A 25,794-nucleotide genomic window follows, 5' to 3' on the forward strand; every position below is an offset into this window, starting at 1 on the left:
AACCCGAAAAGCAGCCACAAATATGTTCGGGCGTGTGAGCATCACGCCCTACCATGTGGTGGGGCGTGTGACCATCACGCTCCACCATGAGGTGGGGCGTATGAACATCACGTCCCACCTCATGGTGGGGCATGTGGCTATCACGCCCCACCACATGGTGGGGCGTGATGTTCAAACGCCCCACCACATGGTGGGGTGTGATGCTCACACGCCCGAGGGCCGAACCAGCGATTTTTTTTAAAAAAATTTGACGGAAATCAAAGGAAGTTCAATCGGAAAAATACCTCAACTTCAGACACAGCATCACTCCCATCTCTTCCCGGTGATAACGGATTGCTCTCCATCAAACGTGTTGTCTTTGATTTCGGATCAAAAATGTATTTGGGAGAGTTTGAGAGAGTTTGGGAAGGTTTGAAATTTTCAATTTTTGGTTAAAGGGCGGTTACGTCTTTTTTCGGGGCTGGAAGTGTTAAATTGGGGCTGGGTATAGTAATCCACATATATAAAGGGACATCTTTGGACTAATTTTGTAAATAACCCTAAATTAAAAATAAATAATTAATTAATTTAAATTTTTTAATATTGGGGGTATTATAAAATTACTTGTCTTTACTATCTCACTATATAATCTTAATTTGAAAACCACTGCCAAAGTATGACTTTGCATTTTCATTTGAACAATCAAATTTCTCCTAACGTCTAGTTGTGTTGAGTTTGCAGTGAAGGTCCGTTGATTTCTACGCATTTTCTTTTTATTGTTAGCTTTGAATTCCTATCAACCATAAAATCCTAATTTTTTTTTTTTGTATTGTAGCGTAATTGGCTTTGTTTTGCAGGTTAGTCATTCAATATAGAAAATTTGTGGGTTTAGTTCTCCGGCGCAATTGAAGAAATTGGTGAAGAATGGGACATAGTTCAAAGAAGAAAAAGAAAGGAGGAGGAGGGAGCGGGAGAAGGAGCAAAGGAAAAACTCCGTTCAAGGATCATGCTTCTAGTGGTGTCGATGATAATGAACTTCTTGCTGAGGAAATCACCGCCTTGTAAGTTGTTTTGGGTCTAAAGTGATATTGTTATTCATGTACGATTAACTTTTGTTCGCATTAGTATTTTTAAATTACTCAAGTTAGTAACTCTTGTATTGAAATGGACGAAAGTTAGCCATGATTGGTTCCTAATTGGAGATAATGCGGTCGAAAATTTCTCTGCTTATCTTGTTAATCTGTCTGCATTACAATTGGATTAAGTTTAAGTGGGTTTAAGCTAGTGGTATTGTTTTAAGTAACCAAATTCAAACAATTTTTTTAATGAATAGTGCAATACTTGGATGGGAACTAAGATTTAACTTTATACCATTGGCCTAATTTTGGGTTCGAGAAGTTTTGTTGGTCAGGTAGAAGCTTTAGAAAGGATTATGGGTATGATGCAGCAGTACTACAATTTGCAGTTTTAGCATGCTATTTACTTGACAATGTTGTAATAAGATAGTGGTTATTTGGATTTATCACTGCCATTACTCGATAGTATGTCTCTTCATAACGGATAACTACTGCTTAGCTTGCAACGAGGGATCATATGATGGAGCTGAAGCACTCACTTGGTATAATTGGCATTACAAAAAAAAACTGAATTCTGAAACACTACGTTAGCTAGATGGTTAATTTGGAATTATTGTATGTAAATTAGCAGTGGAAGAGTTTGGAATAGACATTTCATTCTTGCGTGTTGTCTGAATTCTTAAGTTAATAATAAAAGTCCGGGGAAATACTTTCTAATATCCTGTGGGTAATATCATAGGCATATTTAGGTTTATGGTTTACAATATAAATGTTGAATATGAATTTGACAAATTGTACTCTAGGTTAATATTGGTTATGGAGATCCCTTGAAAACCATTAGTGCTTCAATTGGTATTCAGGTTTAGTGAAGTAAAATTTTGGCTTTGGTTGAACTGTCCAAACCTAGAATGGTCAGATGGTACCACCTGAAGTTTTGGTGGTTGCCCTGGTAACCGTGCCAATCCCACGAACCATTCAGATAGTTGCAGTTGCTGGATTTTGAACATTGTTTAATATTTTATTTTACACATTTGCTTACTTGTTTTTGGAGTGTAAGCTGGAGTATAGGTCTATCATATCTGATTAAAGGTTTCATTTATTCTTTAGGATCATGCCTGGATTGCATATATATATATATATACGAGTTCTGGAAGGTCTTATTCTTCATTACTTCATTTTGTAATTTGTTCTGTTTACTTGCTTCTTTAGGTGTGCAATATTTCAAGAAGACTGCAAGATGGTTTCGGATTCGCCGCCTCAGATTGTTATCAAGCTTAGGTTATTGTTAGTTTAATGTTACCTCAAGTTTGATGTGAAATATGGTATCTCTTTTATAATTTTCTGTTATATTTAAGCAGGCCTTACTCCAAGGATATGGGCTATGATGATCTGGATATTTCAGCTCTACTTTCTGTCAGGTTGGTGATTCAGCAGCTCCTCTTGTGTCTACTTCAGCTGCCGCTTATCTGTCCTAATGGCTTTTCTCCTTCTATTGTTTATCAGGTGCTTACCTGGATATCCTTACAAGTGCCCAAGATTACAGATTACTCCAGAAAAGGGTTTGACAAAAGCTGATGTGGATAACCTTCTATCTCTTCTCCATGATCAGGTAAAGAGAGATGATTCTGTAGGTCCATTTTTTTTTTGTCTCCAAGTCTCTTGGAGCTAATTTTCTATGAAGTAAAAAATTTAACCAATCAGCTAATTCGCTGACAGGTGCATTCTATGTTTACTTTCTTTCTCACATACTTGGTTTCATAGTAGATCAAAATTGTTCTGGTCATCCAAGGATAGTTTTCGACAAAGTTAGGTTTACTTCGTTTGAAACAAAGTAACTTAGAATTTACCTAGCTAGCTAACAACTCTTTGAGAAGTAAAAAATCCAGATTGAAGAGTGTCTTTCAGAACTACTAAAATTTTCATTTAGTTTATTATTTGTTTCGATTATGAATCTGCTTTCAAGATCACTTGGCTTGCTTCTGTTTTCATTTTCATATTAGGCGAATTCCAATGCGCGGGAAGGACGAGTGATGATTTTCAATCTGGTAGAGGCTGCTCAAGAGTTCTTGTCAGAAGTAGTTCCGATGGGCCTGGCACCTAAATCCGTAAGCTTTGCTATTTAACCGTTATCTACTATTTACAATCTTCATCAACATGTTTTTTTTTCCTTACCAAGGTTTTGTTTATTTCTTTAGTTTCATTCCCTAAGCAATGTATTTTAGTTAATTATTTTGGTGGTTTTGCATATCCTTGTTACCAGAAATATAATATTTCTTATCTATTCATTTTAAAGTTATAAAGTGTCAATTTAAGATAATCTTAGCATAATCCCTAATATTTTCTCCCCTTTTGGCTGTCATATAAGCAGTTATGTTTTGACATATGTACTTTTTCTGGTAGGTTTTACATTCAACTATTAATAGCAGTGACCAAATGCTTGAGGACATTACAATTTCAAGTAACAAGAAATGTTCTTCTGGTGGACCATTTGTTTATGGTTTCGTAGACCTATTTAGTGGTTCTGGAGAGTCATGGAATTGGGGTCTTCCTTTGGATGATAATAGGGGAGTAAACTCTTCTATAAAATCTAATGTGGATGGTTCAAAAGTTGGACGTGAGGTACAGGAAAATAAACTTGATAAGGTCACAAAACCATTGACAGTGCAAGACTCAAAACAAATTCCACTGCTTGCTCCCATTGCCAAGTTACATACTGTTGATGAAGAGAGTGAAGATGAGAATAAGAGCATATCAACTTATTCAAGTAGGTCTTTGACAGGGGAATCGATGGGAAATTATATGGAAGGCAAGGAGGTAAGTTAAATTGGCATATGCTTTTTAATTACATGCTTTGCTTTGGATGAAATCCTTGCTTTAATTATGATTCTCATTATTTCATGTAGAATTTAGTTTTTCCTATACTCATGATACTCTTTGGTGATAAAATTTGTGACAATTTATTTTATCTTATGTATGTCATTCTTGCTTGAAAAAATGAGAGTTTTGGTAACCTATGGCAATTACATGCTGCTGATGCTATGGATTTTTTTTCTTTTATTACTATTATTATAGTTTGCTGATTAGGAGCCTATATCTTATTGGCTTCCTTTGCTCTTGATTCAGAATGTACATTAACATTACTATAAAGATAAATGAAAAGAAGTTGAAATAGATTAATGAATCATATATATCTTTTTTCAGCCTTGTGAATTTTATTATACTGAAACACATAGTGAAGTGCTTATCTGAAGGAATGTACCACCTATCTTATAGATGTTTTCATTACTGTGGAAATAGTGGGGCTATGAGTATATTTAAGAAGCTTTGATTTAAATTTCTAATCAGTATAATTCATAGCCCTACTATTTCCACAGTAATGAAAACATCTATAAGATAGGTGGTACATTCCTTCAGATAAGTACTTCACATTATGTTTTCTTTATTTCCACAGTAATGAAAACATAATACTCATAGCCCCAGTAATAATCGTGACAGGACATTGCTTCTTGATGATTGTGCTATATGCTTGGGATCCTGTAGATAGCAACTATGTTTCTTCTTGTTGTGGTTACAATTCACATAAGAACTGCTGGAATAGTGAATTATTTAGAGTATCTGGGGAACTTTGTATTGAATAGAACAGTTGGTTCATGTACAAGTAGGTGAAAATCCCCATCCCCCACCCACACACACGCACCCAAAAAAATGTTAAATCAAAGATTAATAGTCTATGAAATTAAGGCTCAAAATAGGGTTTGAGTCTCTTTTTTTTATAGAATGTATCCCAGTTAAGGACAGTTTACATACCTCCTATTACCACCAATAGACTACAAAATAAAGTTGTGGAATTGGAATTGAAAATTAATTATCCAAAAGTGATGAGATGGTACCAGTTCTTTTTCAGTTACCATTACATGTATGAAATCCTTTAATTGATTAAATTATTATTAGTCTGGTTAGAAATGGGCCAAAAATAGAAAGAATATATTTTATACTGCATTGACAATTTTCTGTCTAGACAAGCACTGGTTGCAACCTGCAAGTCTAGGCTAAATAAGTTGAAGCTTTTGATAATATGGATATATCTGGTATAGTGCAGCTATTTACAGCTGCTTAAAAAAGATGGGAAAAATAATGGGAATTTGACTCAGTTCTATTAAATACTTGGATTGCAAATTAGCCTGAAAGAATCATGGGTTTGTATGTATTATAATCGATTGAATTACTATGGAATGGTAAAACTAGTCCATAGAGTGATTGTGCATCATTCATAATATTTCATGATTTTGGATGTGTTGGTCAAGTTCATATTTCCTTGAAATTTTTGTTAATGCAATCATAATGAATGCTTCCAAAGGATTTTTTTCCAGAGGAGCATGAAGCTGAAGATGATGATGGCAATTCTGAAAGTAAGCCTTGGGATTTGCTATCTCCAACATCCTTAGGTCATGATCAAGCAACCCAAAACATCGATAAGGATCTCATTATGGTACCGTTTCATATTATGTCTTTCTTCTTTCTTTTTCTTATTTAGAGATCTTGATCCCAGAATATGAGCTAGTTACGATTTCACTTTAGGTGCATATGCTTCGCCTTGCCTGTGCTTCTAAAGGAGAGTTGGCTGATTCTTTACCTCAAATATCCACAGAACTGTGCAATTTAGGTGTACGTTCTACTACTCTTGGGGATAAAGAAATTAATTATTTTCATGAAGTTGCTTAACTTTCACATTCTCTTTTCTCATTGTGTATGGTTTTGTTCAGGTATTTTCAGAGTGGGCACGAGACTTAGCTTCTAAACCATCTTCAATCTTTAACAAGACCTTTGATCATGTCTTTCATCAACACATGGTTTGTAATTAGTAATAACTTCTTATAATCTTTTATTTGGTAACAAGAAACTGATTTGGGTACCATTTGTTGTTCTTTTTCTTAAAATCTGTAGGTTTCATCTAGAGTATCTCAGTTTTGGAGACCTATATCTGATCTAGGAGAGCCTAGTACATCTGTTCTAAACTCTCGATATCTAAATGACTTTGAAGAGCTTCAACCGCTTGGTATATTATCTTGAGCTGCTTTTCTTTATATGCATGTGGATGCTCATGTTTATTTGCTGTTATTGATTGCTTAAGTTTGTTTATTTTTATGCATGCATCTATGCAAAATCTGTATGTTTGTGCAAATATATGCAGTTAGTAGGTCCAATGTTATTACATTATGAAGGAGGCTATCGTCTTTTAAACTTAAACTATTATTATTATTATTTATTTATTTTTGTTGATGTCTTCTCTATTCAATCAAATGTTTTTGATCTAAGTGGTAAGAGTTTTCACTGAACTGTGATATTGCATTTGTTGAGCCCTTTTGGGCCATTTTAGAGTTAAAGCCTTCCTATTCTTGGAACCACAATTCTGTATAGAGTTTTGTAATTAGTGTTTTTTTTTTTTTATTTGAAATTGTCAGGCCATGGTGGTTTCGGCCATGTTGTATTGTGCAAAAATAAGCTAGACGGAAGACAGTATGCAGTGAAGAAAATCCGCCTTAAGGATAAAAGCTTACCTGTTAATGACCGCATTTTGAGGTATGCTTATTTGATAGTCTAAAAGATGCATTGGAAGTAATCAACTTAAAAACATTAGATGTTACTTGTGATGTCTAATTGCTGAGATTTGTTCTTTTTGACTCTTTTCCACCTTTGCTTACTACAAAAATGCAACAGTTCTCAGCAGTTCTTTATCTTTCTTTTACAAAAAACTTTAGCTGGCATTATATTGTAGTGTCTTATTTTAATTGTTACCCTTCAATGCTCCAATTATGAATATATGTTCTTATTTCCATTGAATTACAGCATTCATGGTTGAATAGTTTTACATAGATAGGTTTTAGATGATGAAACGCTGATGTAAGACTCGAAAGAGTCACTGGAATACTAGTTTGAACCTGATGAACATAGAGCTTTATTAAACTAATTTGACGGGGTTAATTTGGAGTTGATTACGAGTGGATTGTTTAGTTGTAAATTTGATTTGTTCTTTTCCTTGGTGGAATTGTTAAATGGTCAATGTGGGTCTTGCAGCTTTTGCTAAAAACATATGCCTATTCTTACATCTATCTATTTTAGCCGTTCATTTCTTGATCATTAACACTCTGTTATCTTAGGTAGCAGGTTTATCACTTTTTAGAGCCAAAGTTTCTTGTTTCTGAGATTAGGGAACAATGCTAGTGGCTGGGTTTATTTATCCTCCTTTTTCCCCTCCAAATTAATGTGCAAAGCTGACATGCATAATTACTTCGATCCATAGTTGTTGGGTTTGAACCTAGGTACATTTTTCTTGGTTTGCTTACTTAGATCATTGTCCTTGCTGGGAAAGTGAGTCAACACTTGTATGTTCTGATATTCTAAATTTGAAGCTTACAACATCTTTTGTTTTTTTGTTTTCCCTCTTTGATGTCTGATATGTAATCTATATTTGTGTGACAACTGTACTTAGGGAAGTAGCCACACTTTCACGTTTGCAACATCAGCATGTTGTCCGATACTATCAGGTATTGTCTTTCTTTTCCATGTGGTTTGCTGATTTATAAAGTAGTTGTTACTGCGTAAAAGCAGAAGTTAAGATATGAATACAATTCATGGCTGCATATGGAGTGATAATAGTTTATTACTTTACAAATTTTATTCTACGATTTATTAGTAGCATTAACTTGCTATGCTGATCGTGTTTCTTTATAAAAAAGATGCATCATTTCTGAAAGTGAATTACCTTTACTTTTGTGTTGCTTTAAAATAGAAAGGAAAGCTCTTTGTTCATCCAGAATTGGGAATACTACACCACCGTTCAATTGTAGAGCCTCTTTGATGGTTATAATATTTGTAAAAACTTCCAGGCATGGTTTGAAACAGGAGTTATTGATTCTTTTGGTGACTCCACTGGGGATTCTAGTACAGCTGCTAGCTCCACATTCAGCTGTCGTGGTGCAAGCTCAGCCGATATGGGACAAGACAGCAAGCTTGATTCAACCTATTTATATATTCAAATGGAGTATTGTCCCCGGTGAGAATAATTGCTTCTCTTTATTTTTTATAGACAGCCCAGAATATTCTTTTATCATAACGAATGATGTCTATCTGTTTTATTATCGATTAATTCTCCCTTGTTTGAATCATGAGAAATTGAGATAAACTTGATCAATGAACTGCAAAACCATTTGTTTTACATATACTTTGTTTGAAAATTGATTAAAAAGGCTGTATTGTGTAGTGACTCATGACATTATTGTTTTTCTTTTCCTTTGCTAATTAAAATGATGCCAGTGATAAATCTAGTAATTTTTTTCTCTGGGAGGATGTTCAGGAAGGATATGTCCATTTGTAGTTTTCTCTGGTCTTTTTTACAATTTCCCCGTTTTCGTAATGCATCCATTTGCAAATTTTTTTTTTTTATCATCATTGATGGGGATTCGAGTCTTAGGAGCGGCCTCTTGCCAAATAAATTGGCAGGGGAAGGCTTGCCCCCAGTACACCCTTATGATGGGACCCCTCCCCGGACACTCGCTCAGCGGTGACGCGTATTGCGACCAGGCCTGTCACGTCCGGGTCTAAATTTCTAAAATTTATACCTTGATAGTAATATATATTATAATTATTGGATGTGTGAAGTTAAATCGGTGCTATAGGAAATGTTTGGAGTTAATTTGATGGTTTTAGGTGTAAATTAAAAGTTTAGAATAATTTTTAAAGATTATAGAAAGATGAAGGATCAAAAATGATGTTTGCCAAGTTTGAGATATGCATCTCAAATCCGTAGGCGGTGATGTTTGATAATATATATTCTTTTCTTTTCTTTTCAAATTCATCAATTTTCTCTGAACCGTTTCTCCACTGTTTCTTTGATTTACGGAGATTCGACCGTCCTAATCACTTGAAATTGGAACCATAGCATCCTTAGGTATAGATCTAAGTCCTAATCGAAGAGTTTTTGAGTTTCGGAAGTGTTTGGAGGGGAAACGTCTTAGACAGAATTTAGCGGCTTATCGATCGGATGTATTTTGTTCCATTAGTAGCCAAGGTAAGTAACTATCAACTATATTTTGAGTTTTACGTATATAGATATATATATAATCAAAGAATTTTTAGAAATTGATATTTCAGGGTTTATACGGATATTTTGTAAAATTTAGGTTTTTCACGATTTTGCTTTTTATTGTGAAATTCTAGTTCAAATGAAGCTATTGATTATGCTTCTATGTGAATTTCAGATTTTACTTGATTATGTTGATTTAAGGCTTAATTTGATTTGAAGCTTAATGATTTATGGTTATGAAATAGTTTGGAAGTTGATTATGAAAGGAAATTAAAGCATATGATGATTTTATGATTTTATATCCATCGAGAGTTCTCCGGATCGGTGGTTTTATATTTGAAGACCATGTTCAGTGAGGGACATGGCCTGTGTACACAGTCTGAAGACCTATTGGGTATGGCAAAGAAGTGTCGGGTAAGACCATATGGATAGGCAATGTTAAGAGACATCTCGACTATATATGTGGTTATGGATTGATACTTAAGGGGAGAAACTCGAGGATGGATACAATGTTTTAAGTTCATTTGGATTATGTTTTCGATTATGATTGATTTTGATATAAGGTTTTACGTTTGATTAACTACGAGTTGGTTTGATAAAACACTTATTTGGTTACAATATTTTATAAGGTTTTGAACTCAAGAATGGATACAAGCTTATATATTTTTATGGTTTTGGTTTACTACATTGACTATATTATGAACTTACGTTTTGAGTATAGTTTATAAGGTTTTTATTAAATCACTTTATAAACATATATATGTAGCTATGTTAAGTAAAGTTGGTTTTTATGGCTGATAGTTTCTTATTGAGATGTTTGTCTCACCTTTTTAAATGTTTTAATGTTTTTAGGTGAGAACGTACAGGATATAGAGAAGCTTACCGATCGATTATGCGAGATTTGGAAGTTGACTGCTTATTATTAGAATTATGGTTAGAACTTTGGTATTTCAATTGTAATATAATAGAGCTGGTAAATATATGTTGAGGTCCTAAGTAGTGATTATTATCTTTCTATTTCACGCCCGATGCCGATTGAGGTCGTTTAGGGTCGGGTGTGACAAGGCCGCCCTTTTTTTTTTTTTTTTTTATCATTGATGGGGATTCAATTAATTAGTTTTTCATATTAACTGAAGGGGAAGCATGGGATCTTGTAACTCTCAAGCTTGCTGTAGTGTTTTCTAGAAAATGGTTTCATAAGCTTGGAGCTTTATGGAATTTGCGGTTTGGAACTCTCAGAGAACAATTAATTTCTTTTGTAAGCTTGGAGCATTTTTTTGGAATAGGCTAACTAGGGGTTTGTCATTGTAGGATAGAGTTTATCTTGAACTGTAGTTTTTGTTTGGGGAAGTGCAACAACTATTTTGGATATGGAGCAGTCGTAGGATAAATTTTGTTTTGACTTTGTTGTGGAGTTCTCATAATGGTTTCTGTTTTCTTTTACCTGTAATTGATGGATTCATTACAAGCTTGACTTCTGTATCTCAAAGGAGTTACTTTGAACTGTTAATAACAAATAATTGTATGTGTTATTTTCTCATAGTTTTTAGTTTCCAGCACTGCCACGCTACTGCCTATTAATCTACTTTAGGTTTGTAATTGAATATATTCTCATTCTTTTTCTTGTTACACATTTTGTTAACTTTTTTCTTTTCTCCTTGTGTTTTGTACTGTTCTTTTATGAAGGGTTCTTCGTCAAGTTTTTGAATCATATACCCATTTTGACAACGAATTAGCATGGCATCTGTCTCGACAAATAGTTGAAGGCTTGGCACACATTCATGGACAGGGAATCATCCATCGGGACTTGACACCTAATAATATCTTTTTTGATGCTCGGAATGATATTAAAATTGGTGATTTTGGTCTTGGTAAGTTCCTGATTTCCTTTCTCCAGAATGAAGTGATTTTTCCTTCTTGCGAGAGGAATTTATTCTATGTTCAGCGATGCAAATTTCAAGATGTGTGTCTTTTTGTTGGCTGATATAATGTATTGAAGAATGGAACTAGATAATAGAGCTAACTAGACCTAACTCAAGGCTTCGGTGCTAAAAATTTGAAGCAAAAATTGTTATGATTTTATTCTGTTTAGATTAGAGGTGGCAAAATGACACACGACCCGATTACACGACACGAACACGACACGGATTTTTAGTGTTAGTGTTGAGCTAAATAGGTAATAGGTCATTTTTGGGTTGACACGAAACTGACACGCTAATTTTTGGGTTGGGTTAGTGTTGATAAGTGAACCCGAAAACGACACGAAATGACACGGATATTGAAAATTATTGTTATATTCTCTAGTGTTTTTTTATGTCACTTTATTAATAAAGATAATAAAATTATAATTATTAATTGCAAATATTGATTTGAATTTCCTAAATTGTTATAAACACATTACATGACCCTCTAACATGATATTATCGAACTTTTCAATAATTATTGTTAATATACTAATCTAAAAATGATATAAAATGTTTAAAAACAGTACCATATCTTCTTATATTTTTAAGAGTTATTATTAATATATATGCATAACAAAATTACATGTAACCCGAAAACACGACACGAAATCGACACTAACCCGAATAGGTTAACACGACTTTGACACGAAAGTTTTTGGGTTGGGTTTGGGTTTACTCTTTTTGACACGAACCCGAAATGACACGACACGAACACGACTCGAACACGATAATTGCCAGGTCTAGTTTAGATCATTTAGTGTATAATTACTGCACTGCACTTAGAATTTCTACATAATGTGCACATTTAGTTCAATTCAAAAATTGGAAAATCCGCATTGTATTTGCAATCAATACCGATCATATAACTTATGCTAAAAATTTCAGATTTTTTTTTATTTTTTACTTAATATCCCTTATTGCATCTTTTCAGTTGCTCAAATGAGCTCTAGATCTTAGGATTCTTAATATCTTTATCCATGCTATTAAGCAGTGCTGGTTTGTTCTTATATGACTCTAGAAACATGTGTTGTCTTTGATGCACGGGTGCATTCCTGTCAGAAATTTTACCAATCAAAGGAGAATTTGGGTCATTTATATTCTTTCCTAAATTGTTGGGAACCTTGCATTATGAAACTAGATGTGGATGTACTACTGCGTTGCATGCATATAGCCGAATTTGTCTACATCCGAATTCAAAGATGATGTAAATTCTCATCTTTAATTTTTCTGGTTTTAGCCAAGTTTTTGAAGTTGGAGCAGCTGGAACATGATACTGCCTTACCTACAGATACAACTGGAGTTTCACTTGACGGAACTGGTCAAGTTGGAACCTACTTTTATACTGCTCCTGAAATTGAGCAAGGATGGCCAAAAATCGATGAAAAGGTGGTGATTATTTGGTAAAGGATTCTATATTCTTTAGCAAGAGTGCATTTTGTTTGTTGAGCTTCAGTCTTTTATTCCTATAGTTTAATTACTTCATGCCTGTAATGTTATGTATCCATTATTTGCAGGCTGACATGTATAGCTTTGGAGTTGTGTTTTTTGAGCTTTGGCACCCTTTTGGAACAGCCATGGAGAGACACATTATTCTATCTGATTTGAAACAGAAAGGAGAGCTTCCTTCTTCATGGGTTGCTCAGTTTCCTGAGCAAGCATCCATGTTGCGACGTTTAATGTCTCCAAGTCCATCTGATCGTCCATCTGCTATAGATCTCTTAAAGCATGTAATTCCCCCGAGAATGGAATCTGAGTTGTTAGACAGTGAGTTAAAAAAAAAAGACCTGTTTCTTATTACTGTTAGTGTATTTGCGCCTTTGAGCTAGCTGGCTGACACAGTACTTTCAATTTCATGTAACTGAACTAACGACTGCATTTTGTATTTTATAATAAATAGGTGGTAAAGCATAAGATGGCAAACATTTATTTTGTTGAAAAAAAGTTTAATGGTCTTCTAAATAAGTGCTTGAATTATGCTGAAACTTGCAATTGAAAGAAATACAGTTAGTTATGCATTCCTTAGCTTTAATGCTCCTTGATCTTGTTGTATGATATCTGAATTTTCTATTGACTACTTTGAAAATTCTTGAAAAATTAATACTTCATGCCTCAGTTTCCAGTTTTAGTTTTAAGTTAAATACCTCAAAAATTACTCTATCCATCAAAGTATCTGAATATGAGAAAACCAGAGTGCAACTAGCAGGAAAAAAATTCTCCTGAAAAAGAGAAAAAAAAGAGAGAGGGAAAAGCTCTCTATAAGGTACAAACAGTTCTGTATCCTGATGTGGAATGGCAATTGTAATCTGCACTTGCATGAAGCTGCATTCTCTTGAACCTCTTGCTTTTGCACTATGTATTGTGAATAGCCTTTAGACGATGTTTTATATCCTTTTCTTGTTACTTGAAGTAATTGTTTTTATAATTTCTACAGCTTGTAAGTTAACTGCTGTCAAAGAACTGCATGCACTATAAACGTCAATGCATAATGTTAAGGACAGATTTTTGCTATTAGTGCTTGTATCTTTCCTACATACTCAGTATTCTGTATCTTTCTGAAATTTTTGGCTACATGTAGAAAATTCAGTGCAGATATCCGTTGATCTCTTTGGCTAAGAGCTTTCTTGCTTCTCATATTTTCAGATATTCTAAAAACAATGCAAACCTCGGAAGACAGGAGTGTGTATGATAAAGTTGTGAATTCTTTCTTTGATGAAGAAATGTTAAGCATGAAAATGCAGCATCATACACTCAGATTAGGGATGGGTGGGGATGATACTTCCTGCATCCAGTATGCAGATTTAGATACTGAGATTCGAGATTATGTCATTGAGGCCACAAGGGAAGTTTTCAAACAACATTGTGCAAAGCACTTGGAAACAGTACCTATGCGCTTATTGGATGATTCTCCACAGTTTTCTAGGTTGGGCTGGTAGCACAAATTATTGTTACTTGTTAGCATTTTTGCATCGTGCTGGGTCTTGTTAACAAGTGGTGGTTTTGCATGATAAGGAGCACTGTCAAACTTCTGACTCATGGAGGAGAATTGCTAGAACTTTGTCCTGAGTTGCGTCTGCCTTTTGTTAGTTGGCTTATTGCAAACCAGGTACTGCATGCAGAAGGCCTATCTTTCTACAGCTGTCAATTGCTTTCTCTAACTTTTGAATGCTCAGATAAATGTGGCCATTTTAATTTTAGTATGGTATTTCAAAAACTAGACCTTCTTTGTTATCTTTCAAAAAATGGGGAAAATACAAAAAGAAATCTAAATATGGTTGGAAAAGAGTTTATTTCATGTCAAGATTATCTTCTTTTCACTCCCTCCCTGCCCCTCTCTCCTTGGATACTGTTAGAGAGCCTTGTGCTGCATGGTGATGACTTGTGATTATTGTGAGCCAAAATAGTGTAAATTGGACTCGAGTGTTTTTTAATGTTCCTGGACATAATTGTAGGATGAAGCTGCCTTAAATAGCTACCATGCTGCATATATATTTTTTCATGAACTGCTCTGCAATTTCAAGTGTTTAGGCATATTAGCTCAATGAAAATGGTCAATTGATTATCACCATTGTTCACTTCAGTGATTCAGTTCACATAAATTTGCTAATTCATTCACGTATTTATTACATGTAGAAATCTTCATTCAAGCGGTATGAAATAGCATCAGTATATAGGAGAGCAATTGGTCGTTCACCACCCAATCGTTATTTGCAGGTATGTCTTTGACATAATCGTTAAGTAAACTAATCCTTTTGATTCATGATTGGATAGCGTCAATTTAATAACCAAGAACTGTTCTTCACCATCATATTGCTTGTGAAGATTGATACTTGATTAATGCAATCCTTTATAAATCCTCTTCAAAACAGGGTGACTTTGACATTATTGGAGGTATCTCAGCATTAATGGAAGCAGAAGTTATCAAGGTCCTGTAATCATATCTTAGTTGCATCTTCATTTCATATGCATGATCTTTGAACTAGCATGTTTAATTTATCTGTTACATTTACTGAGGAAATTTTATGGCGTCTAACACTGTCAAATTCAAGTATAATTTATTGGAGCCAGGAAAAGAAATCTTAAGGCCAGGATTTAAAATTAGGTTGGAAATATAATGAGATTATAACTAGGAAACTTAATAAAGTGAGGATAGGAGTGGGAGGTGGAGAGGGAAAAAGGAGAGAGAAACATTTAATTTTTTATTCAATAACACGTGCTTTCTTTTTTACAAGTTTAAATTATTTCTATTTCTCGTTGTTTGAATTTTGCACACATGGATCACATGATTCTTAGGTTGTGGGTTTCTATCCAAGTACCATGTCAGCTATTAATATGAAGTGGACCTTTAACTATAAGCTTGAGCTGTTGGTTAAAACGGTTTCCATGACATAGTATAGAGCCAGTTTGACCAAGTGGTCTAGGGTTCGATTCCTGGCAGCCCCATTTGTTGAGTTATTTGCAGGACATGGTAATTTGGGCCTGTGTTTGTGCACGCTTCAAGCCCACTGGGCATTTGCGTGTGGGGGGTGTGTCAGCTATTAATATGAAGTGGACCTTAACTATAAGCTTGAGCTGTTGGTTAAAACGGTTTCCATGACAATACAGAATAATAATGAAAACAAAAATGAAATTTAAGCATTACCCCTACTCTAATTCACAATTTCTTTTTTTCTGTATGATGAGTACTTTCCCATACATGACTTAGGTGCTGTTTGATAAAACTGAAAATTAAGTGCTGAAAAAATAAGTACTGAATTTTAAGTGCTGAATATTAGAAGTGCCGAAAATATTGAGTGATATAATTATTATAAAAATATTAGTTGATAATGTTTAACTGAAAAAGTTAAGTTAAATATTTTGACTTGCCAAAATAAGTGCTTTTTAACTTAATTTACTAATTTAAGTGGTGAAAAAATAATCGTTACCAAACGCACTTAAATTAAATAAGTGCTTAATATTTTAATTTAAGTCATTAAGTGGGTTATCAAACAAGGCCTTAGTATTTCCTAGGTGGATGACTTGGTACCACGTAGGTGCAATTAGTTTGACTGTTTTTCGTTTAGAGCAAGGGGGAAAATAAGAAAACAATACATACGCGAAGATAAATTCATTATAAATTTAGGATAGTATTGTGGGGTGTGCTCAGAATCCTTATTGCTTGCTTTAACATCTTTGATAAGTTAAGACTATTTCTGTGGGTGCCAACAAATCATTTATAAAACTTCATTGAGATAGTCCAACAAATATTGTCAGATAGATCCTCAGCAGTGAGTAATTCCTATTGGTGTTACTCCGTACGCACCAATGAATAATCCATACCCAAATCTATTATTTATAAAACCTAGTGCTTGTTGAATTCAGAGTCCTTCCTGCATGTTTATCACTGATGATGAGTTTAGAATATATGACAAAGGATACAAACAAATTGTTGCTTTCTGTAGAAGCTTCATAGAGATCGAGGTAAATACTAATTAGCCCAATAAGTACTGTATCAGATAATTCCCTGGTAGACGAGTCATCATCTAATTTGTGACATGACATCAATATAGACCCATGAATTGTTATTGCTTAGTGCTAATATTGTATTGATAAAAGGCGATACAAATTTTATCAGGACATGTAGCAGTAGCTCTATTCTATAAAACATTGCAAAAAATAATAGGAAATCAACATCTGTAGTTTTTTCATTGTAATGACAAATCCTTCTTCTGTCTTTCTTTCTGATTTAAAATTTTTAGAGTTTGTGATGTTTTTATAATTTTCATATAGAGAATCATGTATTATGTTGAACAACTTGGCTCATTACTAGACTTTGCTACTCTTACCTTCATATAATTTTCTAATTCTTGTCAATTTTCCTAATACATGATAGCTACATAATATTACTAGCTTACTTCAATATATTCATTAAATTGTTATAAAATTGGATGGTAAACAACATATTAATATAGGGAAGGAGTTGATGACAACTATGACAAACTCTACCAAGATACATTTAGATAAAATCACCAGTGTGGTAGATAGAATGCATGCATTGTTGCTATCTATTGATTGCCAAATGATGAATATTTCATGAGTTTTCAACCCTACAGCAGTTAGTTTCTTGGCTCTGGTGAAACTGCTAAAATTTGTTGTACTTATGGCCCATTTTTTAGGTGACAATGGACATTGTAACTCAGTTCTTTGACTCAGATTCTTGTGATATTCATCTAAATCATGCGGACCTACTAGATGCTATTTGGTCATGGGTAGGAATCAAGCCAGAACAAAGGCAAAAAGTAGCAGAGGTATGCTGTTAGTGTGATATCGATGCATTCGATGAGATTGTAAAGCATGAACTCTCACTGATGTCATTTTTTTTCTATTGAAGCTTCTTTCCATGATGGGCTCTGTGCGTCCTCAATCCTCTGAACGAAAGTTAAAATGGGTTGTGATAAGGCGCCAGCTTTTGCAGGTTTGAGCAAACATCATGCAAGACATTGTTTTATGTAATTGTAACGGTTTTAATTTGACACACCAATTTATTCTGTCTTGTTTCTAAATGGGTGTCTTGTGGAATTTCCTACAGTCCCCTAAAGATGGACAATAGATATTTTCTGTTCATTCTTTGCAAATGATCTTCTGAAACTGTGCAATAGACAGACATTTAGTTAGTATGCCAGCTAGCTTATTGCTTGAGCACAAGACATGTAGAGTGCTGTAACTTGCCACTTTCCAACTTTTCGGTGATGAAGCGTTTATGTTTCTTCAATTATCTGATTTGATCATCGAAGCTAATTTGAAATGTAGGTCACAGATTCCATATGCCATTTTCCTAGATCTAACAACTGCAACTTGTTTCTTACTTCATGTCACCAAGTTGTTACCTATGAACATACATTAACCTTCAGAAAACCTTTTATCAACTAATGACCCTGCATAGTCTATATCCATATGGGCTTGTTATCAACTTAATGCTTTTGTTAATTCCCTTTCCTTGTGTGACATGAAGATATTGAGGATCTTAAAAAAAATAATAATATCAGGAGCTCTCCTTTTTGTCATGCATGGAGTTAAGCATTCGAAAAGCATCTGCATAGGCAAATAAGCCTTAACAAAATTCTATAATACCTACATCAATATGTGAAATGTCCTTCATTTCTGACTAGTTTGTGATTCAGGTCAATTGGGATGTTGGATTTACTTTAGAACTTCCTTCATTCAAGCAAACCCAACAGACTTTCATTTGAGTAATCCCTCATTTGGATTAAGCAACTTCAATTGCAAGGAAGTTTCTTAACATCTTGTATTCCAAAATATGCAAATTGCATCTTTGAGCCCTTAAATTGATTGAGTTCCTATAGTTTTATTACTTTTTTCTTTTTTAGCTCTTAAACTTTTATTTTATTTTTAATTAACTCATTATTTATATCAAAAAGCTTGTGTAACCCAAACATTAAAAAAGGTCTGGTGAGTTTTCTCCTAAGATGGATCGTGGATGATTAGCAAATAGATTTTAATATCAAAGACCCTTTTTCTCTTGTTTCCTTTATTCTACTGTTTCTTACTCCATTTCTTGATTTTGTAATGATTCTTGAATAAAATCACACCTTTCTTCTCCCTTGCTTTGTTCTTCCATCTCTTTTGGGCTTGCACTGTTATTTGATTTTCAATAGAAAAATGTGATTCTCAAAGAAACATAGTGGATTCTTGTATAGATACATTATGAAGAGAAAAAAGTGGGTAGTTGTTGGAATCTCCATTAGGACTTTCTCGACAACAGTAGGCACGGAATCCACAGGAAAAGATAGTTCAATGATGATGATGATGATGAGGTAGTGTTATTGGAGTAGCCATGGATGATATTTGCGAGTTTCCACCTATAGGCTCTAAAGGAATTTGGACAAAGGAGGTTATAGTTAGTAGTGAGGGTTTGGTTAGGAATTGGGTTTGGAAGTTGGTTTTGGATTAGGGTGTTAAGCTGGGAGGGAATAGATTGGGGAAGTTTGGAGGTATATAGGGTTTTCATAGAGGAGCTTAGTAAGAGAAGCTTTTTTTAATGAGAGTTTGCTTGATGAGGAAGAAGAAATTGTATAGGATGATTTTTTTTTTTAAATAACTATCCACTGTGGGAGGGCGAGCCTTGGCGCAGCGTCAAACGTTGTTGTCGTGTGACCAAGAGGTCACGGGTTTGAGTCTTAGGAGCGGCCTCTTGCCAAATAAATTGGCAGGGGAAGGCTTGCCCCCAGTACACCCTTGTGGTGGGACCCCTCCCCGGACCCTCGTTCAGCGGGGACGCTTAGTGCACCGGGCCGCCCTTTAACTATCCACTGTGGCATTGCGTGGAGATGGTTTTTATTATTAATTTTTCTTAATTCTGTTTGTATTTATTTTGACTTTTTCAGTTTGACTAAAATAAGGAGTCAACTAAAAATAAAATAAATGTTCAAGGGCTCAATTAAAAAAAAAAAAAGCTTAGGAACTCAATAGTTCTGCTTCTAAGTGAAGTCAAGTAGATTTCTGACTCATGCTATTTGTTGATATAAAAAAACCACCTAACCCAAAAGCTCAGGCTGATAAGTAAGATTTCAAGAATAGTTTTTATTATCTCTAAAGTTGATATCACAAAATTTATGTTTGTCTCATTGTTGAAAAACGTATTGTTTGAGGATATTTTAGTCCTTATAATGACATGCAATTGGTTTTTATCATTTTTCTTTTCCATTTCATTTTATTTCAGGAGCTAAATTTAGCAGAGGCTGTTGTGAATAGGTTGCAGACTGTTGTATTGCGGTTCTGTGGAGCTGCAGATCAGGCCCTTCCTCGATTAAGGGGAGCCCTTCCAGCTGGTACATATTTGATTATTGATTGCTTTCCTAATTTGCAAAGAAGAGTTTTTCTTATCCTTATTGTGACCGAATTGCAGAAAATCCTACCCGGAAGGCTCTTGATGAGTTATCGGAGCTCTTCATCTATTTGAAGGTTTGGAAGATAGAAAACCATGTTTATGTAAATGCTCTAATGCCGCCAACTGAGAGTTATCACAGGAATATGTTTTTCCAGGTATAAAATCCCTCCTAATACTTGCACTGTTCAGCTAATCCAAATTACAGAGCAAGAGCACATACTAAATCATGTATTCTAAATGTTTGCTTTGTCTCTGGGATAGTAACCACTAGCGTAGTGATTATTTCAAAGCTTCATCAATTTGGCGCGCCTAAGGCGCGCCTATGGCGCATGGCGCACCAGGCGCAGGCCTTAGCGCCATGGCAGCCCCATGGCGAGGCGCAATCGCCATGGCGCGCGCCTGGTGCGCCATTTTGTGCCAAATGCAATTGCCAAAGGCGCACCAAGGCGCGCCTTGGCAATTAGAGGCAGTTATGGGCAGTTTTTTTATATATCTGGGATGAAGCACATGTTCTATTAACAAAAAGTATTAAAGAGGAGAGAGATTATACGTTTTAAACTAATTAGAAGAGGAAGAGACAGAGTCATTTGAAGAGTTGAAGATGAACTCGTGTTTGAAAATGATACTCTAACATGGGGTTTAGTTGGTAAGGCTGCTGGAGTTGAAGAGAGTGCATATAACACTAAAAGAGTAGGAAAAAAGGCTAAAGTATCATCTTTCAAGGATCGAGGAAAAGCTCGTGTAGTTGTTCGAGATGAGGAGGAAGAAGAAACTGAGTTTGTTGATGAGAATGAAGAGGATCAGTTTGATGATGATGATGCTTTAGATGAGGAGTGTGATAGTGATGATGAGAAGTGATGGATTTGGAGAGTTTTGATTAGGAGTAGAACTTAGGAATTAGTATTTAACTTTAAAGTTTGCTGATATGGGGTTTATTTTACATTTTAAATTTATTTATGCTTAAGATATTTTCATGATTTAGTATTCATTGCATTTTTATGTTAGTTTTATAGTTTTGTAGTTTTATAATTTTTATTTTTGTAAGTGCGCCTTGTCTCGCTATGGCGCGCGCCATCGCCGTGCGCCATGCGCCAAGGCTCCAGGACCCCTTGCGCCTTAGTGCGCCATGCGCCTTTAATAACTATGTTCCAAATGAGAATACCAGACTTGGAAAAGTGATCCAACTACGCAAGTTTGGGATCAATCTTGCGCTGTTTATTTGTCATGTTAACATATGATATGCTGTAATATGTTTATGTATCCCCAGTTCCACTTTTTCACTTCAACATGTGGATTTTTAGAATTTCCCCTTCAACAGTATTCAACTAGGATGTTTAGAATTTTTCAGTTCGAATGCTCAAAGGATTGAAAGTTTGATCCAAGTGGTGATTTGACTGATCTATTTCTCCATCATGGCTTGTATACTTTTCTTGAAAAACAACGTTTAAAACCTTCATTTTAATCCTTCAAACTTGAAAGGGATCACTACCATGAGGGGTTGGGTGAGAGCGGATGGAGAATACCTTATATTCATGTATTATCCATGTGCTCTTTAAGATACATATTTCTTCTTTATTCTCATTGAATGTTAACTTTTGGAACCCATATATTCTTGCAAACCTATCCAGCTCTTCATGTCATTGAGAAAATAATACCATAAAGTTGAGATTTAGCTGTTACTTTACATATCATATTGTTAGAAAAGTTTTTTTTATCTACCTAACATAAAACATTCTCTTTGATGATATTTTGTGTGATCACATGGTTGTTCTCTTGTCCAGATATATTTGACAAAGGATAACAATCCTGGATCAATTAGTGAAGGCACTTTGCTTGCTTTGGGCGGCCGATATGACTATCTACTTCATCAAATGTGGGCTCATGAATGTGTATGTCACGCTAATATCTGTACCATGCTTTATATTATTTCTATACTCAGCCTGTATAACAAAAACAAAGACCTTTCCTTCTACTGTGGCATGCATAGATACTGTAAATTGCAAATGACAAGTATTTGTATAACTTGGAGATTTTGAAGGAGAATAGTTATTGAGTTCTAGGTAATGTTACTGAAAACTGAAATTAGCACTTAATCCCACTCGAGGCTTGTATTTCCAATGCTTCTTCATAAATAAAACAACAAAAGAATACCACCTTTGTTTCAGCAATCACAAGAACAAACATTCCTTTTAAAGTTAACTAGATATGTGCTTCCCTCTTTTTTCTATATATATAGTCCTATGCATAGGTCCCATGTTCATGCAGTATGTGTCATTTTATCTGCATTATAATTTAATTTCAAACTTTTTCTGGAAATTTTCTTGCAATTTTATCTCCATTACAATTGATTAAAATATGAGCCTGTTAGTTTTGACTGAATGCACTAATTGTTTTGTAGCTTGAAAAGATTAACTAGAAGGAATGTATTTTTGAAAAATATCTCTCATTTAAAAATCACAAAAAAAAAAAAAAACTTGGAACAGTTGAAATAAAATAAAAAAGCCCGAGATTTTTCTTTCAAAAAAGAGAATCTTGAATCTTTTCTAAAATATATACTACTTCGAGTATTTTTAGGATTAGTTATTTATCAGTAATTCTTATGTGAATAAAATATATTATTTTAAATATTGTATTTGTATTGTTTAGGTTTTGTCAATGTTGCTGCGTGAATGTTCTTTTGTTAGCTAACATACGACTTGAATCTAGTTTGGGCTATTTTCATTTGATATATATACACAACTTTCAATTGCGGAAAAGCCTGACCTTCTGCATGTATATTACGAAAAATATATAACGTGGCTGCTGAGATATTTCTTCATATCTGCTGAGATGTTCTTAATAGCTCTGATCCTTTGTCCAGAAAACACATCCTCCTGGTGCTGTTGGTGCTAGCATAGCATTAGAGTCACTTATTCAGCATTCTTCTGTAGATTTCAGACCTGCTAGGTATAGTTTCCTTCTGCTACTCCTTTCTGTTCAGTTTCTGTTCTAATCTTTAACTAAATTCTTAACGGCAGATGTCATAATTCTATTTGTCACTGCAGGAATGAATCTAGCACCAATTTTCTTGTTTGTTCTAGAGGAGGTGGTGGTTTATTGGAAGAGAGAATGGAACTAGTTTCTGAATTGTGGGAAGCAAATATCAAGGTTAGAAATTGAAGTTAAGTTGTGCATTTTCAACCTGCTATAATTGCTCTCTGCTCACCATTATCTTTGAATTCCAGGCTGAGTTTGTCCCTGTACCTGATCCAAGCCTTACTGATCAGTATGAATATGCAAGTGAGCATGATATTAGATGTCTTATCATCATAAAAGATGCAGATCTATCACCATCAAGTTTTGTCAAGGTATTACTTGTGACAACTGACATTGGCATTATTACTATAATTGCTCTTTGAGAAAATGTTCAATAATATCACCATCAAGTCTTTAACTTTTATCTTCTCGCAAGTCTCATGGTCGTATTAGCAACATAACTAAAAAATAAGATCTTGTCTTTCCTTCTTTGAAACATAAGGTATTTGCATTTCATTAAAAGCTTAAGGTGTTATTGAGCCCCTGTCCTATTCAAAATTTTGTCATTTGGTCTCTGATCTATTATTCGATCATATTTGGCCCCTGAACTATTCCAATTGATGAAATTTCACCCAATTTAGATGGAAACTTGACAAAATCGCTCCCCCTCATATGTAATGATATTTTTGACATATGAGCTTGACACGTTACACGTCTTGAAGTTTATTTGTCACATAAACTCTCTTATGTCAAAATAATTAATTAGATTAAAAAAGAAAAACAAATAAAAAAAAATTTCTAAACTAAAATTTATCAAATTTAAATGTCAAAATATCGTCACGTGCTAATAAAATAACAACTATGTCAAGTCTCCATTTAAATTGGGTGAAATTGCACCAATTGGGATAGATCAGTGGCCAAATGTGACCAAATAATAGGTCAGGGACCAAATAACAAAATTTTGGATAGGTCAAGGGCCAAATAGTGGTTTAAACCTTCATTAAATTAAAACTTATGTTATACAATTTTATTAGAAGAATCATGGTATTAAATTGTAGCAATAGTGTTGTCAACGAACATTATTTATTTTTTTGTGATTATTTAGTCGATGTTTGAACATTTTGTCGGCAAATATCAATTTCTTATTTGCTAACGTGTCAAACAACAGATTTCTTTTTTTCAACAAAAAAAATTTCACACATCTCTATATGTAAATGCGCGAAACCACATGGTTATTTTTGTACTTTTCTCTTTTAGGAATGTTGATTTTCTGGTATTTTCAGATAAGGGAGAACCTCTACAAATCTCTATAACATATGATTTAATGTTTCTACAGCAAACTAGTTCTATATGTAAATGCGCCAAACCACATGGTTATTTTTGTACTTTTCTCTTTTAGGAATGTTGATTTTCTGGTATTTTCAGATAAGGGAGAACCTCTGCAAATCTCTATAACATATGATTTAATGTTTCTACAGCAAACTAGTTCAGGCATCTCTTTAGAGAACGTAAAATCCATAATGTTCTGCTACAGCTTTTTTTCACGAATTTAAGCCGTTGTACCCATCTGCTTATTGGATAGATGAAGTGTATTGTTACTCTACAGACTTAAAATAATCAACTCTTTAGTTTATCTTTTGCAGACTGGCTTAGTTCAATCTCTCAAATGGTGCTACTAATTCATTTGTTGACGTTTGGCAGGTTCGACATCTTGAGCTGAAGAGAGAAAAAGAAGTTGAGAAACAAGAGCTTGTGAATTTCCTATTATATGCAATGGCAACACAATTCAGGAACCCCTCAGTTTGGAATTAGGTCGTTACTGCAACAATTGCTTGTTCTTTCTGATCTATCATGACTGGTTTTGAAAAGGGTCTCAAATGGTCTAGCACTTCCCAAAAGTGATATTTTTTTCCTGAAAGAAGAAAATTACTTCAGACGATTGAGTTTGGTTCTCTTTCAGATTTTCTGATGCCAATTTTGATAGGTACATATATGAGTTGTATATATTGTTCAATAGAAAAAAGAGAAGACATTTTATATAACGATCAACCCATTAGCATCTTGAAGTTGCTTAATCCTCCTATGTCCTACGTGAGAAAGATGAGATTTGTACAATTTGAAGTGTAAATATCTTTAGCTGATTGATTGTCGTAGTGTAATGATATTGGTAGCTGTATTGGTATTTTAAATTCTCCAAGTAGAAAACTTAACTATTTCAGCTCACATACAGTTGTAGTCATAGCTCTATATTCTGCCTCTGCAGAAGGACGACTTACTATGGACTGTTTCTTGGATTTCTAGTATACTTTCCTAGCAAGATGCAATATCTTGTAATAGATTTTCTAGTTATTTTGTATCTCTCCCAGTTAGAATCACAATAATTGCTAATTGTCAATTCATTTGTAGGGTAAAACAATCCTAGCTTTAATGTTCCTTTGAGATACTTTAGCACATGTAGTGCTATTTGCATATAAACTTCATTAGGAGCATTTACGAATTGGCTAAGCTGTTGTGTGATAAAAGAGATATTTGGCCTACTTTAGCACATGAGTTTTAGGGTTAATTTCAAATAAAACCTTGTTTTTACACATATTAGTACCTGTGGTTTTTTTTATTACAAAACAAACCATGTGGTTGGCAAATTTTTTTTATTTTATTTTGATTTTGCCAAATTTTGTCCGACCTCAAATTGAAGTTTATAACTTGATAGCCATTGCACATCTCTCTATCTATGCGATCAATTCAGATTATTTGTAGGTACCGAAAGAGAAGAGATGGTTATCTGATAAATGT

At 34.3% G+C, this 25,794-nt stretch overlaps 1 protein-coding gene across 3 annotated transcripts; it reads left to right on the top strand.

Moving 5' to 3' along the window:
* Positions 1 to 646: 646 nt before the first annotated feature.
* LOC136222488 (eIF-2-alpha kinase GCN2) lies at positions 647 to 25,046 on the top strand. Of its 3 annotated transcripts, none has more exons than XM_066010265.1 (30): positions 647 to 725; positions 837 to 1,040; positions 2,265 to 2,333; positions 2,414 to 2,473; positions 2,559 to 2,664; positions 3,056 to 3,160; positions 3,456 to 3,869; positions 5,413 to 5,544; positions 5,634 to 5,720; positions 5,819 to 5,905; positions 6,000 to 6,111; positions 6,518 to 6,635; positions 7,546 to 7,600; positions 7,943 to 8,109; positions 10,825 to 11,009; positions 12,340 to 12,488; positions 12,617 to 12,866; positions 13,743 to 14,022; positions 14,112 to 14,205; positions 14,733 to 14,813; positions 14,969 to 15,025; positions 17,255 to 17,386; positions 17,470 to 17,553; positions 19,819 to 19,927; positions 20,005 to 20,141; positions 21,768 to 21,875; positions 22,847 to 22,932; positions 23,031 to 23,133; positions 23,211 to 23,333; positions 24,703 to 25,046. In XM_066010265.1, the coding sequence occupies exons 2-30, from the start codon at positions 904 to 906 to the stop codon at positions 24,811 to 24,813; spliced, it is 3,738 nt and encodes a 1,245-aa protein (XP_065866337.1). In that variant the 5' UTR covers positions 647 to 725; positions 837 to 903; the 3' UTR covers positions 24,814 to 25,046. The 3 variants fall into 3 exon arrangements, with proteins under 3 accessions (XP_065866337.1, XP_065866336.1, XP_065866338.1); XM_066010264.1 differs by having other exon boundaries at positions 649 to 725; positions 815 to 1,040; XM_066010266.1 differs by lacking the exons at positions 21,768 to 21,875; positions 22,847 to 22,932; positions 23,031 to 23,133; positions 23,211 to 23,333; positions 24,703 to 25,046 and having other exon boundaries at positions 649 to 725; positions 815 to 1,040; positions 19,851 to 19,927.
* Positions 25,047 to 25,794: the final 748 nt, after the last annotated feature.

The sequence above is a fragment of the Euphorbia lathyris genome, chromosome 3, assembly GCF_963576675.1.
Source record: "Euphorbia lathyris chromosome 3, ddEupLath1.1, whole genome shotgun sequence".
Taxonomy (NCBI): Eukaryota; Viridiplantae; Streptophyta; class Magnoliopsida; order Malpighiales; family Euphorbiaceae; genus Euphorbia; species Euphorbia lathyris.